At 42.2% G+C, this 16,942-nt stretch overlaps 2 protein-coding genes across 3 annotated transcripts in view; both read left to right on the top strand.

The window, feature by feature from the left end:
• Window positions 1-16,942, top strand: part of LOC308336666 (glycogen debranching enzyme-like) — a 563,232-nt gene that overhangs the window by 152,850 nt on the left and 393,440 nt on the right. The window lies entirely within an intron of this gene.
• Window positions 1-16,942, top strand: part of cdh19 (cadherin 19, type 2) — a 61,060-nt gene that overhangs the window by 17,243 nt on the left and 26,875 nt on the right. For both annotated transcript variants that reach the window (XM_080793180.1, XM_080793181.1), the window contains exons 3-6: window positions 2,719-3,013; window positions 9,019-9,138; window positions 10,511-10,678; window positions 16,727-16,914. In XM_080793180.1, coding sequence (XP_080649306.1) covers window positions 2,719-3,013; window positions 9,019-9,138; window positions 10,511-10,678; window positions 16,727-16,914 — 771 coding nt within the window. The remainder of the gene's footprint in view (window positions 1-2,718; window positions 3,014-9,018; window positions 9,139-10,510; window positions 10,679-16,726; window positions 16,915-16,942) is intronic.

Raw genomic sequence — 16,942 nt, 5'->3', positions numbered from 1 at the left:
TGGATCAGACTTCCTTCGGATACATGGCGAATGCATTTATTCCTTGCATTGTGCCTACACAGGTCGCGACCTGCGGTCGCGACATGTGTAGGCACAGTGCACTGAAATCTTTTAATTCCCCCATGACGGGTCTTCACTCTCATCTCATCAGACAGTGCAGTTAACGATATTTGTTGAAACTACCTTATTGCGTGGAATGGCCCAATCAGAAATATTCTCTGCCAGTGTTATCTGCTGTGTGTTTTATGACAGTGAATGCTGGACCCTAGAAGTCAACCCTGCAGAAGTCTGCTACACCAGACATGCTGTGTGCAATATTTAACATCAGCAAGAGTACACAATAATCTGTAGGCCTTTGATGGAATGCCATGGGTGTGCCAGAAAATAGCAGCCGGGAGAATGAGACTAGCAGGACACTGCCAAAGACACCAAGAGCTGCCAGCCAGCAAACCAGTGCTATGGGAACTAACACACGGACACCGGTCACAAGGATGTCCCACATTAACATATGTGGATGTACTCAAGAACGACGCAGGAGTGCAAAGCACCAACGAGCTGGCCAGATATATTATGGAGAACCGGGATGACTGGAAGTGACAGTTGAGGACGTGTTCTATCTAACACAAAACATTCCAATGGCCATCCTCCGTAATGAAGTGCACATATATTATGCCTCCATTGCCAGTGAAGTCCAAATATCTGTCGTCAATGCCAGCACTCAATGAATGTCCTTTTCACATGTGTCATTACTTCTGACGAGTCAACGGACGCGTTTCGGCCATGCAGGTGGTCCTTCCTCAGCGTTGTCAACAGCCCCCCCCACTTCTAAAAGTAGCACTGCAACACTGGTTGTCAACGCTGACAACGTTGGCTCGTCAGAGATAATTAACCCATTCTGGGCGGGAACCCCCTTTTGGTGTTTTAAGCATTATGTTATACTTTAGCTATTGAAAAATAGCAGATCTACACGCTACGAGCTTGTAGATCTGCAATTTTTTTAAATCGTCCCTGGAAGAACATATTTTCAGATGGGGGTCACCCTAGTACACATACATATAATTATGTGGGTCCTTGACATGAAAATGTTTGAGAACCACTGATATAGAAACATGGGCTTTTCAGAAAACTGTCTGATTTAGAAAAGATTTGTGAATCGTCCTCAGGTCTAATTAAACAGGATAAAAGGATAAAAGGACATTCATTCAGTGCTGGCACTTTCTTCTTTCAACATCATATCTTACCTACAAGAATTTTGGAGTGTTACGGGTTGTCTGCTCCTGCAGTCTTTGTTCGTCTCAAGCGGACTGCTTCACAAGTGGTTATTAATTTAGAAATCTCTGCCCTTGTGGAAGTGTATTTCTCATTTACTGCATGCATGATGACTCAGTCATGACTCATGACTGACATTTTTATCCCACGATTTCTTTCTCAACCAATGCGCTACACCCCCTCTGCCAACCTGGGAAGAGCAATGGACTGGCCTCATGCTTCCTTCCATTCATGAGGAGTCCAAGCCGCTTCTTTTCACCTGACGGGGGGAGTTTCCCCGGTTGGACGTAGCGCGTGGAAGGTTATTCCAACCAGTTGCTTTCCTATTTTCTCTTTTTCTTTTCTTGGTGGCCTAAAATTTCATTTCATTTCATTTCATATTTATTTATTTCAGTTATGGTTTTACATGATTATATTCATTTTACTTTGTACTTTTTCATATTCTATAACAGAAAATAAAAGGAGCAGGAAGAAGATAAATCTTATTGATACATGCCCCTATCTATCATTTAAAAAAACATCTAATTGATGCTGCTACCAACCATTACTTTTACATCACCATGATTACATCAAATAAAAAAAGAGAGAAAACAAACGAACATAGAGCTCCAAAGATCCAAAAATCCAGTTTCTTCTGAGAAAACTGTGGGGCTGCTGCATTTGACGTGCTGGCAGTGACAACTGTGGGTGTACCTATAAAAAAAGAAATAAATCATATAAGACCCCTAATTAATATTCCATTAAAAAATATTAAAATAATAAGAAAGGGAGTAGGGACATATTCTTGACAAACATACGGTGTGGTAAACATAAGTGGTATGCGATGTTACGTACTTGTTATCGACTGGTATGTGCGAACGGTTCAAAGTGTTTCCTTTCCACACTTGTGAGGTATTTTTTTCCCCAGGCTTTGTGAGCAATTTATTTATGTAGCGAAAGGATCCTTTATAGCCAGATTGAGCCCAGCAGGTGAGGTTCTGCTCAAAGGAGGTTTGCCAAAAATAGAATATGTATCATGATTTATTGGGAGTAGCCAAGCAAGTATTTGTTAAATCAGACACGAAGCACAGCCCAGATGGAATGATACAAAAAAAAAATAAAGTTGACTAAGTTTCGATCCATTAGTCGACTATTCGACTAGTCGAGGTCAGCCTTATCCTTCCTGGATGTAAATAAGTAAACAGTTATTCTCTAGCAAATACATTGTATTTGAAAAGTTTATTTTAAAACATTGCAAAATACAATGGACAAGTACTTAGTATTGATAATTTGCATTGCAAAACAATTCAATGCGATACAAAGTCAAACGATATGATATTTTGCTGTTCGCATTATTGATATACTTGGACTTAAAGTCGATCCATTGACGCGGTTACTGTTATCGGGTCACTTGTTCATAAACACCGTTCCCTGTCGTAATGTTCCGTCTCTCTCTCTCCTTCCACACAGCTCAAGTCCGACTACGACCAAGACGAGTTCACCATCAAGTACATCCTGTCGGGGGAGGGAGCGGGAGACGTCTTCGAGATCGACGAGTACTCCGGTGAGATCCGCACGCTGGCGAGGCTGGACCGCGAGGCCAAGGCCTTCTACGTCCTCCAGGCCCAGGCCATCAACCGGAGGTCCTCGGAGCCGGTGGAGCCCCAGTCGGAGTTCATCATCAAGGTGCAGGACATCAACGACAACGCCCCTGTGTTCCAGAACGAGCCCTACGTCTCCAGCGTGCCCGAGATGTGTCCCATAGGTCAGTGTTTCTGATGTGTCCCATAGGTCAGTGTTTCTGTTACGAGATGTGTCCCATAGGTCAGTGTTTCTGAGATGTGTCCCATAGGTCAGTGTTTCTGATGTGTCCCATAGGTCAGTGTTTCTGTTACGAGATGTGTCCCATAGGTCAGTGTTTCTGATGTGTCCCATAGGTCAGTGTTTCTCAGAGATGTGTCCCATAGGTCAGTGTTTCTGATGTGTCCCATAGGTCAGTGTTTCTGAGATGTGTCCCATAGGTCAGTGTTTCTGATGTGTCCCATAGGTCAGTGTTTCTGAGATGTGTCCCATAGGTCAGTGTTTCTGAGATGTGTCCCATAGGTCAGTGTTTCTGATGTGTCCCATAGGTCAGTGTTTCTCAGAGATGTGTCCCATAGGTCAGTGTTTCTGATGTGTCCCATAGGTCAGTGTTTCTCAGAGATGTGTCCCATAGGTCAGTGTTTCTGATGTGTCCCATAGGTCAGTGTTTCTGAGATGTGTCCCATAGGTCAGTGTTTCTGATGTGTCCCATAGGTCAGTGTTTCTGAGATGTGTCCCATAGGTCAGTGTTTCTCAGAGATGTGTCCCATAGGTCAGTGTTTCTGATGTGTCCCATAGGTCAGTGTTTCTCAGAGATGTGTCCCATAGGTCAGTGTTTCTGAGATGTGCCCATTGGTCAGTGTTTGGAGATGTGTCCCATAGGTCAGTGTTTCTGATGTGTCCCATAGGTCAGTGTTTCTGAGATGTGTCCCATAGGTCAGTGTTTCTCAGAGATGTGTCCCATAGGTCAGTGTTTCTGAGATGTGTCCCATAGGTCAGTGTTTCTCAGAGATGTGTCCCATAGGTCAGTGTTTCTGATGTGTCCCATAGGTCAGTGTTTCTGAGATGTGTCCCATAGGTCAGTGTTTCTGATGTGTCCCATAGGTCAGTGTTTCTGAGATGTGTCCCATAGGTCAGTGTTTCTCAGAGATGTGTCCCATAGGTCAGTGTTTGGAGATGTGTCCCATAGGTCAGTGTTTCTCAGAGATGTGTCCCATAGGTCAGTGTTTCTGATGTGTCCCATAGGTCAGTGTTTCTGAGATGTGTCCCATAGGTCAGTGTTTCTCGAACGTTTTCATGTCAAGGACCCCCAAAAACTATTTGCCCGCGGACCCCCATTTGACAAATTTCACGTCTCTGGCAGTGATTCTAAACCATTTTAATTTCAACGATTGACCACCCCAGTCGTGCATTAGGCTATGGACCCCCATTTAATGGCTTTTCTATCTCTGGGACCCCAATGTGTATTGTAAAATCTATGTTAATTTAACTCTGAGAGTGTACAAATGGAACCAAAATTTTGATTCCGTTTTGGTTCCTCTGTATGAATACGTATTAATGGAAATTATGTATGAACACAGAAACAATATAAAACAAGGATAGACAAGATAAACAAATAAAAAATAAAAATAAATCAAATTTAAAGTTTAAATTAGTTTACACGACCAAACACGCAGCATCATCAACCGTATCATATGTATACTAATACAATAAACAATCAAAAGGGCATTGCCTGACCATGGATCACACCAAAGGACCTTCAACATGACTGAGGAACACGTCCCACTTCAGATCATATTTATCCAACTGATTATTCATCTTAAAGGATAACCTCTAGCCACAATACCAAGCTGAGTGAACCATACATGTGCTGGAGGCAAATCCTTTCCTTAACAATGATTTTCCTGCCCACCATTAATGCTGTATGAATCCAGTCAGCTAGAAGTGCGGGAAGGTGTTTTAATGGCGATGGATCACCCAGAATAAAGAGAGCCGGTGTATAAGGAATATCCTGGTTTGTGATTTGCATTATATTCTCATGAATAGCACACCATAGCGTCTGTACCCTAGGGCACTCCCACAATACATGAATAAGTGTACCGGGGTCCTCATCACACCTCCAGCAAACCGGACTATCTCTGAGCTTAGCCTTGAACAATCTTGTCGGAGTCCAGTAGACTCTATTCATTATTTTAAATTGAACTAATCTGGTTCTAAGTTCACGGGACATCTTCTTTGATTTCTGTAGAATCATCTTTCATTCACTGTCGGTAAAGGATTGATTTAAATCAACCTCCCAAATCCTCTTTACGCTCGAGGGCTGACCTTGGTGTGCTATCATAATTGAATAATATGTTAAGACCATGCCTTTATTGAGGTGGCTAGTTCATAGTAGAAATGAAAAGGGGGTTTAACTGAGTTTTAACATTTCTACTAGTTTTCTTCTACTAGCCACCTCAACTTAAAGGGATATTCAGTGATTTAACTTAATTCAAATGTATATATTTTTGGGATAATCCTCCCTACTATAGAGACCATAAGGACTTACTCCCTATTCCCAGTTAACCCCTGGGGTCAAAAGAACGTAGGTTTCGTTTTTGGCTAAGATTAGCCAGCCTTCATCCAATCAGGATGAGAGGGGGCGCCTTCCTCCAATCATGATCGAGTGGGAGCGGGGCCGACTGTTTTTTTTTCTCCAAATCACTGAATGCTCCTTTAACTTTTTTCACCAGAAGAGTGACTTAGTTTCCTTTTCCTCGGTTTTCAGTCCCTTACAAAATAGCACCCTTTCCCTTTTCATTAAATTAAGATTTAAAAGTCAGCCACAAGGGCCTGGTATTTGCACTTAGTTGCAATAAGCTCTATGCACACAGAATACATCTTCTTACTTCCGGGCCCCTTCCTTACTTCCTTCACAGTAGTTACCAATTTACAATTTAGGCATTTAGCATTTACCGATGAAACTATAATCTAGGCTTAGTATCATCGGTAACACACCTGTGAAGGAAGTATGGAAGGGGCCCAATTAAGTTCTTTCCAAAATGGCGTATGTGCATAGAGCCTATTTTGGGATGTCAAATTGAACGAAGGAAGCTCTACAATACTATCAACACCAATCACTGAGGTAAACATTCTACACATACTTGTTTATTGAATAGTAATTGGGTTCAATCATACTGTAAAAATGTCTTTGCTGGAATAATTAAGTCATTGACCGCCAGGAAATTTTAAATCAATTCTGAGGTTGATTAGAAGCTAATGTAGGGAGGCCAGCATTGGCGAGATGTGGTCATGTTGTCTTGTGCCAGTCAGGACTCTGTGCCAGTCAGGACTCGGCCTGCAGCATCCTGCACTAGTTGTAGGCGTTCATGGATGGACTTATTGGAGAGACAGGTATACTTGGAGTTGCAATAATCGAGTCGGGGGTGGATAGGAAGGGCTCGATCTTGACTATGTTTCTACGGTGGTGGAAGGATAATTGAATGACCTTTTTTTACATGGCGTTCGAGATTGAGAGGTCAGGGTCGGTATACTTGTATAATCATGTCCAGGGGGTGTACTTGTACATCTCCCTCACACTACAGAGATAGGAGATGGGCCCTATACGCCTCATGGCTTAACAGCTTACTTATACACTTTCCTGACTAGTAAGGTCTCCCAAACAAGCAGCTAAGAAAAAGAAAAAAATTGCCCTAAAAAGAATAGAAAGAAAATAATAGAAATAATGCAATCACGATACTTCCCTTCCAGCATCCAAGATGCCCATTCTGAATAATTCTCCACGTTATCTTCAGTCCGCACAATGAGGACCGGAGGAATTTGAATGTTTAACTGCACTGCTGTCCCCTCGCAGGATTCTAAAGTATTGGCAAAGCTATAGGCCTTGAGGCGCATCTTGTAGCTCTGACTGCCTTTTCATATGGGTTATACTGTTTCTGCTTCTTAAATAATGTTATTATAACTACTGGCCTTTCAAAGCGCAGACATTACCATTTCAATTTATATGTAATCTGCTTTTTTGCAGTATAATATCTCTCGCAATAAATCATAATGCGTTTGACTCTAAAGAGAGAATATTTTAGTAGGGGTGTGTGTGTGTGTGTGTGTGTGTGTGTGTGTGTGTGTGTGTGTGTGTGTGTGTGTGTGTGTGTGTGTGTGTGTGTGTGTGTGTGTGTGTGTGTGTGTGTGTGTGTGTGTGTGTGTGTGTGTGTGTGTGTGTGTGTGTGTGTGTGTGTGTGTGTGTGTGTGTGTGTGTGTGTGTGTGTGTGTGTGCACGTGCGCAGGGTAGGGGGGCATAGACAGAAGTCATATTGAGTCTACTGAGCTCTAGAGAGAGAGAGAGAGAGAAGCAGGTGAACCGGGCAAGAGAGATGTCACAGCGAGGCTTGAGAGGCTGTATGTCACGCACACCTGCACAGCCTCAGTGGGAGGCTGTGCAGGAGAAACCGAAAAAAAATCAATGGACTGGCCCCCTCTTACTTGGCAGAACTACTTCAACACCATAAGCCGGTCAGAGCCCTGAGGTCAGCGCACCTCTCACTATTGACCCCCAAAACAGCCCTACTTAAAACCAGGGGAGACCGTGCTTTTACTGTGGCTGCCCCTAGGCTCTGGAATAGTCTCTGCTTAAAACACACAAATACTTGTATTAGTTACGCAGTGTAGTAATTAGAGAAGCGCACATAGGTTTTCTTCATAAGGAAACCATAATTGCTTGGCTGCATTCATCATCATGTCCACGGACACAGTTAATAAAGGAGGCTTCACAAGACGGCGCATACATGTAATATTTGTATTGACAAATTTCCTGTTTGAGAGATAAATAATATATTATATAAATAATGTTATCGGAAATGATGAGTAGCCTATTGGTAGGACCGTTTCAGTTTCAGTTTACTTATTCATAATTATTTGTTAAACAGTGCTGCATGTTGTACTGTACATGGGCATCACTTATGTTACTGTAGAAGGGGTTGAAGGTGCATAATACAGTTTGTTTACATGACAAAAACTCAACATTGCCTGGTTTGGTGTTAACCAATCTCAACATGCCGTCCCAATGACAATGTAGGCAAAACAAGATCGGTATAGTCGATCTACAATGTGTCCAATTGTGACGTGCTGTGAGCTTGCAAAAAAAAAAAACGATTTTATTTCGACCATTTCGACCATTTCATGCTGGCGAGTTGAGGACCAAAGTGCTGGCCTGTGTCACATATAGGCTATTTGGCTATTTTCTACAGTGCATACCGTTGAAATGATTTTCCAACATATTATAATAATCTATACAGACAGAACAGAAGATAAATTAGCAGATTTTAAAAGCATTTAGTTCCATAAGCATCTAGGTATAAGGTATTTATAGGCCTACTTCTTCTTTCTAATTCTTTGTTCGGCCCAAAAAAATTGTGTTTGTTGTCATGATTTGTCACAACTCGAGTTGGCTTTGTACGAGGCTTAAAAGGTCTTTAAATATAATACTTTTTGAAATGTCTATGAGGAAAATGAAGGGGGAATAATTTCCTGGGCCCTGGTAGGGGCCGGGACTGCGACGCTCTATTCCCATCTAAATAAGTAGTAAAGTGTGCTGCTTGGGATACTATTTACATTATGAAGAGAGGATATAAAAATATAAATATAAAAAATCACACCTGTGTGAAGTGAGGGACGCTCTTATCTTACAACATGATTATGTAAAACAAACATTGAACTAAAAACAAACATTAAACCTGTATATAGGAGGGCAAAATATAGATTTTTGAGTGATGAAAATAACCGAATTAGCACTAAAACCCAATGCCCAATTCAATTCAATTCAATTCAATCCAATCCAATCCAATCCAATCCAATCCAATCCAATTCAATCCAATTTAATTAAATTCATTGAGGTCTTATGGTATAGGGGAAATAGCCAATAATGCACTTTTGCACAAAATAACACCTGGACCTCTTTGGTGGGGACGTAACAACTACAAATAAAGGTAAGAAAAGCCTTCGAGTCTGAAATTCTCCTTTAACCCCACCACACCCCCCCCAATCCAGCTATCTGCCCCCCCACTCCTCCCTCTGTGCCAGACAGACATGCAGAGCCCTGCGGGGACTCATGGCAGCATAATCACTTTATTTCTCCCTGGTCTGGCACGCTCTCTGCTCGGCTGAGCTCACTCTGTGATTCCCCCCAACCCGCAGGGACCACCGTGGCCCAGGTGACGGCCACAGATGCTGACGACCCGCTGTTCGGAAACAACGCAAAACTGATCTACTCCATCCTGCAGGGGGAGCCCTACTTCTCGGTGGAGCCAAAGACAGGTGTGCATAATATACCGCTGACGAAGACATGGTTGAATCTATTTTCGCCCCCATGCTATAAAGCCCTTATCCCTAAAACTATTTTTACTATTTTGAAAAAACATTTTTGAATAGTAAAAATAGCCAATCTACAAGCTCACAACGTGTCGATGTAGACCGGCTGGTTGAACTATTCAAAACTTATTTTTAAAATAGTAAAGAAGGTAAAGTAGTTTAGGGATATGGGATTTAAATGTTTATCTTTAAATCTTAAATTTGTGTTTCTTCACATTGTGTTGTTGTTGTTGTGGTATAGCTATCGGTATCATTCTGCATATTCTAACCCTTTGTGTTTTTTTAAGTAAGAATTAAGTAGCAGATCTGCAGGCTTAGAAATGTGGCACTGTTTTTTAATTTAAATCCTGAAAAGATTTTTTGGACATTGTAATAAATGTTTTGCTTGTAAAGCTTGTAAATATCTAAGATCCACACAGAAGAAACCCAGATTCTGTACTATTTTGTGGTAAAAGCACTCAAACTTTATTTATTTTCCTGCCTTTTCTCAGAAAACAATTACACAATGGGAACTATGCACAAAAACTAATTTCACAAATTATCTGGTTCTATTCCCCCCCCTCATGAAGGCATGGTGGTGACCTCTGGTTCTATTCCCCCCCTCATGCAGGCATGGTGGTGACCTCTGGTTCTATTCACCCCCATCATGAAGGCATGGTGGTGACCTCTGGTTCTATTCACCCCCCTCATGAAGGCATGGTGGTGACCTCTGGTTCTATTCCCCCCCCCTCATGAAGGCATGGTGGTGACCTCTGTTTCTATTCTCTCCCTCATGAAGGCATGGTGGTGACCTCTGCTTCTATGCCCCCCCCTCATGAAGGCATGGTGGTGACCTCTGGTTCTATTCCCCCCCCTCATGAAGGCATGGTGGTGACCTCTGGTTCTATTCACCCCCCTCATGAAGGCATGGTGGTGACCTCTGGTTCTATTCACCCCCCTCATGAAGGCATGGTGGTGACCTCTGGTTCTATTCCCCCCCTCATGAAGGCATGGTGGTGACCTCTGCTTCTATTCACCCCCCTCATGAAGGCATGGTGGTGACCTCTGGTTCTATTCTCTCCCTCATGAAGGCATGGTGGTGACCTCTGCTTCTATTCCCCCCATCATGAAGGCATGGTGGTGACCTCTGCTTCTATTCTCTCCCTCATGAAGGCATGGTGGTGACCTCTGGTTCTATTCTCTCCCTCATGCAGGCATGGTGGTGACCTCTGGTTCTATTCACCCACCTCATGAAGGCATGGTGGTGACCTCTGCTTCTATTCTCCCCCCCATGAAGGCATGGTGGTGACCTCTGGTTCTATTCACCCCCATCATGCAGGCATGGTGGTGACGTCGTGGCCCAACATGGACCGTGAGGCCAGGGAGGAGTACCTGGTGGTGGTGCAGGTGAAGGACATGCTGGGCCTCAGCGGTGGATACTCGGCCTCCACCACCGTCACCGTCAGCCTGGCGGACGTCAACGACAACGGGCCCACCTTCCAGCACAGTGAGTCCGACTATACCAGTGTGTGGTGGAAAAGAAAAAGTACTCAAATGTTTTTACTTAACCCATTCTGACCTGAGATCAGATTCATACGAGGTTTCCACTGGACACACACTGGTCTGATGAACCCATTCTGACCTGAGATCAGATTCTAAAAATGTCAGTCGTTCTTCGATTTTTCAAAAATAGCAGACCTACAAGCTCGTAGCGCGCCACTCGGTGGCGCGCTATGAGCTTGTAGATCTGCTATTTTTCAATAGCTAAAGCATAACATGATGCTAACACCAAAACGGGTTCCCGTTCAGAATGGGTTAAGTAAAAAGTATCAATACTGCAATGTAGAAATACTCAGTTACTATAGTATAAAAGTCCGGAATACAAAATGTACTTGAGTTGAAAGTACAAAGGAATTGGCATCAAAATGTACTTAAAGTACAAAAAAGTAGAAAGTTCTCATTGTGCAGAATTGCCCGTTTCAAGTTTTCAAATGTAGAAAAAACTTTTGAAAATAGCAGATCTATACAAGCTCACAGCGCTTGTAGACCGGCTATTTTCAAATCGTCAAAATGTACAGTATATAGGGCTGAAGTGGTTAATGTATGTTTTTGCAATAATAATCAAAATCGAAACCAGCGCGGCACAAAGTGATGCCCTGCAGTGCTTGTATCTACTATTATGATCTACTATTGTATTTTCGAGAACCACTGTTCTAAATCCTTTCTCAAAAAACAATTTTGCTTTATATAGCTAAAAATCTAAAATGACACCGATGCGTTCGTGCTTTTAATGCGTTAAAAAAAATAGGCAGCAACGTGTTTTGTTCATTTATATACCTGAAAGGTATTTATGTCGTGCTTCTTCTCCTGCATGGGGCTGTGAGTTTTGCGCTACTTGTCTCGATACATGTCGTGTGTGTGTGTGTGTGTGTGTGTGTGTGTGTGTGTGTGTGTGTGTGTGTGTGTGTGTGTGTGTGTGTGTGTGTGTGTGTGTGTGTGTGTGTGTGTGTGTGTGTGTGTGTGTGTGTGTGTGTGTGTGTGTGTGTGTGTGTGCGCTTTGTTGTGTAGCCTGCAGCCAAAATTAAAAGAGGTCGAACGAGAACAGATGCGAGGGAGAGGGATGGGAGGGGAGTGAGTGAGTGAGGAAGAGGGAAGAGAGATGGCAATGTGCTCTTTTTTGTTTTCTCATCGCCTAGGTGTTCCTGCGCGTGTGTGTACGTACGTGTGTAGCTTAAGCGCACTGCGATGAATTTAATCATTCACAAATGAAAGGACATTTGTTATGACCTTTGGAAACAAACCTGACATTCTCTGAGATAAATCTCCCTAAATGAAGGCCCCGGGAAGAAACCGATACAAATGAGAAAACAAGAATGACGCAAGTTTTAATAACGATGAATGTCACATTGTCTGTCACATGTTCCATATTTGCTTCCATTACATTGTTCTCCCTTTTTTTGTATTTAAACAGAGTAGACCGTAAGACAGCTAAACAACACTCCCAAATGTCACACAGAGGATTTGCAATCTATGTAATGAAAACCGAGTTGGAGATGTGTACCATGTTATGTTGGAATGTAAGAATGCTAGCATTATGGACTTAGGGCAACAATACCTGTCAATTTATTTGATAACCCGCCCATCTGTGTTCAAACTAAAGTAATTTCATTACTAAAAATCAGTATAACAGAAAAATCTCTAAAAGAGAAAAACCAGCACTCACGGAACTCAGGTTTTAATTCTTATTCTCTTAATTTATTTAAATGTTGGCATGGTATATGCTGCAGAGCAGCAGCAACGAACGCGTTTCGGCGTTCAAGCCTTCATCAGCGTTGTCTGCTGGAGACATTTTATAGTCTCCCTAGGTGAGAAATGGACCTCCGGTATGGTGTGACAAAGAAACTATATTCAACCATGTGACCGTCTGAAGGAAGTGATTTGGACATCAATGAAGTGCTCTTGGTTCGGCCTGGTGATGAAATTATACACGTCATGAACACATGAACTGAACAGCCAGGCATTTCGCCTGATTATCAAATGAACAAAATAATTGTGACGCTCCTAGGATAGGATTATGAGAGACGTTTGAGTTTTGAATCATATCTTGTGGATAATATTGAGTGGTGATTGGTGACGGATGCGTGTTTTTCAAAATGGTTGCATATTGCATTTAAAACATTTAGTTGCTCTTTGAACATTATTGGCTATTTTTATGGCCAGCAGGTTGGAAAGACGAGGCTTGAGGATGTTGTAGTATACTCAGCAAGTATTTTTATTAGTTGCTAAGGAGTCACCGAGTTAAACAGAGTTGAACAGTACAGCTCAGATAGATGACGGCGTCTCGTTGTGGCTCGTATGACTGCCTCTCGTCTGTTTGCATTGATCATATATAGATCCTGAACATAACGTGTGTGTGTGTGTGTGTGTGTGTGTGTGTGTGTGTGTGTGTGTGTGTGTGTGTGTGTGTGTGTGTTTGTGTGCATGTGTATGGGGCCAATTAGTCTGACATGTTTGCCTCACTCTATGGTTAATTGAGTTATAATAATGTGTACATCCTAGTAAGTGAATTATACATGCACAAGGCCCATTCTATATTCGACAACACATAGGTCAACCGCAAGACACGTCCTCTTCTGGGATATTTACATACAATATAAAACATCAGATACATTCAGATATAAATAATCTCCTATAACATACATCGTAAGAGGCCTCGCATTAACAATATGTGGTACGTAGGCTCCTCGTGTCCCTGTCTTTATGCAGATTAAATAACAACCTTTGAAGAGATACTAAAAGAGCATATTCTATGAAGAGAGAACCTATGATGAACTTTATCAGTCAACCAAAATGTTTTTTTTTTTACATTGTGCTCATTTTCCTAAATGTTTATAATATTCATTGCTTTATCTAGCGGAGTGTCGAAAAGGGACACTTGTTTTCAGTAACAAAAGAGAAGACTTAGCAAGGCTAAAAAAACTGTGAAAGAACTAAGTACTTGCAGAAAGAAATGCAGGAAAAGCCTGAGGTGTTGAAATGGCACATCTGTAGGAAGAGTTATTCTGTGTGCATAGAGCCAATGTTGTCCTTCTGCTTTGGAATAGCACCGCTGGCGTTACATATAAGACAAACGCACAATTAGACTGGAGGAAAATGGAATTGGTAGGGTTATTTTTGTATATAACTTTGTAACAAACTGCATGCGTATTCTGTGCAACACTCTTGAAAACAAAATATTTGCATTGTGGGTTTGAGCTGCCAAGCCCATTTTGATGCCAAATGTTTTTTTAATGTTTTACTGTCATGTCATGTGTTCTACCTGCACAACCTTTACGAGTAGATCTTTACGTTTTTGGGTAACGCTGATCTACAAGCTCACAACACGTTGCGGCACCTTGTGTAATACCAGAGCTCAACCACACACATAAAATGACTGCTCTTTTAGTTTTACTGGATCTCTTCTCCACTAGGCCCGCCGTAACTTTTATCCGTAGTTTTCATTTGTTGACAGAATTGTCCATTTATTTAGTCAGATTAGTTTTAGTCATCATACTGTAGCTTAGTTTTTATTTAGTTTTCATCAGTGATGATTTATTTATTTACGTTTAAGTCGACACAATTAACACAGCTGTGCTGTTTACAACTGCCAAGCCATGGTGGGTGGTCTTGTCCGAAAGATCTGCCTCACAGTAAGCCTGGTAAAAAGTAAAAGAATAAAAATAAAAAGTGCACAGCAAATTGCTATAATAGCCAGTCAACAGAGACTACAGTATAGCAGCAAAGGCAAAACGATAAGAATGGAGAACATTGTGGGTGGCGTAGTCAATTTGTGAGAGTCAAAGATAAGTCGTGGTGAGTCCACATAATCCTGGCCTAACTCTAATAAGAAGATGAGAAAAGGTGATTGTGTCTCCGATCGAGTGTCCCCAATTTGGAATTATGGCCGCGACCAGTTGGTGGGGACGCGATGCTCAACAAGCAAGCAAACCAACTGGCCCCGGAAAAACAATACTGATAGATAGGGTACAGTAAGTTTAGAGTGGTCATTTTCAGCCCATTTTGTGTCGAGGCCCATTATTTATTGGGCATTTGAGCCACGGACCGCCATTTGATGAGATTTAGCCTCTCAGACCCAACATTTAGAATATTTTGTTGTCGTTGGATAAGATTTTGTCCACAATTCCATGCTGTGTTGATGTTGGCACGATAGAGAGACAACAGGCAAACGTTCAAAATAATCAAAATAACAATTATTCTTACATACATTCTCTAATTGTGTAGACTTCTTGTAAATTAAGTAGCCGCTAATGCAGATGTTTAACAGTAATTTAACTCTTGAGCGTACAATGAAACCAAATGGACCCCCCATACGGTTTCATTTTACGCCCTCAAGAGTTAAAGATCTATAAGGGTCCAATTGGTTACCAACTCTCCATCATTTAGCATGGGGACCACCTGGAACCCCCTCAAGGACCACTGGTGGTCAATTTTGAGACATGGTCTAGAAATGTGTCCATGTACTGTAGTAGCTATTCGAAGTGGACCAGACAACTATTCCACAATCTCAGAAATGCTCTATAGAGTCTCAGTCTGGAAATACACCTCCCGAAATCTGAGTCAGGAAGCCTTAAGGCCCATTTCAAATATTATAGTGAAAGAAAATAGCAGAGCTACAATTTCTCAATGTGATGTGATGCAACACGTAATAGCAGCCTGTAGCTATTTTCACTATTATTGCTTCCTCTAAATCTTAGTCATTGCATACATGCAGTCATTCCAACTACGGTATAATAAATACTTTGTCATTTGTAGTTTAATGATTTTAAAGCAAGTACCGTCTATGTGCCTCCTAAATTCTGACCGAATCTTTTTGAAAAACTTCAAATATTTATTCCAAATTTACAAGAAATTAAAAAATGTTATTAAAACAAAATAGACAAAAAACAATTCAGTTGAATTTACAAGATAAATCAAAAAGCAAATACTAGGAACACAACTATTTTAGCTATCCGTTATTTAGTATCAATCTCTCTCTCTCTCTCTCTCTCGCTCCCTATATGTGTGTATATAGATATAATGTAATAATGATCTATTATTTTACTTTGAGTACTTGAGTATACTTCATTCACCACTGATGGTGATGTATTGTTGTGTGGACCCCTTCATTCACCTGGTGATGTATTGTTGTGTGGACCCCTTCATTCACCTGGTGATGTATTGTTGTGTGGACCCCTTCATTCACCTGGTGATGTATTGTTGTGTGGACCCCTTCATTCACCTGGTGATGTATTGTTGTGTGGACCCCTTCATTCACCTGGTGATGTATTGTTGTGTGGACCCCTTCATTCACCACTGATGGTGATGTATTGTTGTGTGGACCCCTTCATTCACCACTGATGGTGATGTATTGTTGTGTGGACCCCTTCATTCACCACTGATGGTGATGTATTGTTGTGTGGACCCCTTCATTCACCACTGATGGTGATGTATTGTTGTGTGGACCCCTTCATTCACCACTGATGGTGATGTATTGTTGTGTGGACCCCTTCATTCACCACTGATGGTGATGTATTGTTGTGTGGACCCCTTCATTCACCACTGATGGTGATGTATTGTTGTGTGGACCCCTTCATTCACCACTGATGGTGATGTATTGTTGTGTGGACCCCTTCATTCACCACTGATGGTGATGTATTGTTGTGTGGACCCCTTCATTCACCACTGATGGTGATGTGTTGTTGTGTGGACCCCTTCATTCACCACTGATGGTGATGTATTGTTGTGTGGACCCCTTCATTCACCTCTGATGGTGATGTATTGTTGTGTGGACCCCTTCATTCACCACTGATGGTGATGTATTGTTGTGTGGACCCCTTCATTCACCACTGATGGTGATGTGTTGTTGTGTGGACCCCTTCATTCACCACTGATGGTGATGTGTTGTTGTGTGGACCCCTTCATTCACCACTGATGGTGATGTATTGTTGTGTGGACCCCTTCATTCACCACTGATGGTGATGTATTGTTGTGTGGACCCCGTCGTCTCTCCCCTCAGACCTGTACACGTTTGCCGTGTCGGAGGGCGCGCCCGTGGGCACCACGGTGGGCAGGATCATGGCAGATGACGGCGACGTTGGCATCAACGCCAGGATGAACTACAGCCTGGAGGACCTGGAGGAGAGCGCCACCTTCACCATCCACACTGACCCCGCCACCCAGGAAGGAGTGGTGGTGCTCGCCAAGGTACATCTTAAAGCAGGCCCGGCCCAAA

The sequence above is a fragment of the Protomyctophum bolini genome, assembly GCF_963924005.1.
Source record: "Protomyctophum bolini genome assembly, chromosome: 21".
Lineage (NCBI taxonomy): Eukaryota > Metazoa > Chordata > Actinopteri > Myctophiformes > Myctophidae > Protomyctophum > Protomyctophum bolini.
Note: the sequence above shows the minus strand (reverse complement) of the source record. Positions and strands in the feature narration are given on the sequence as shown.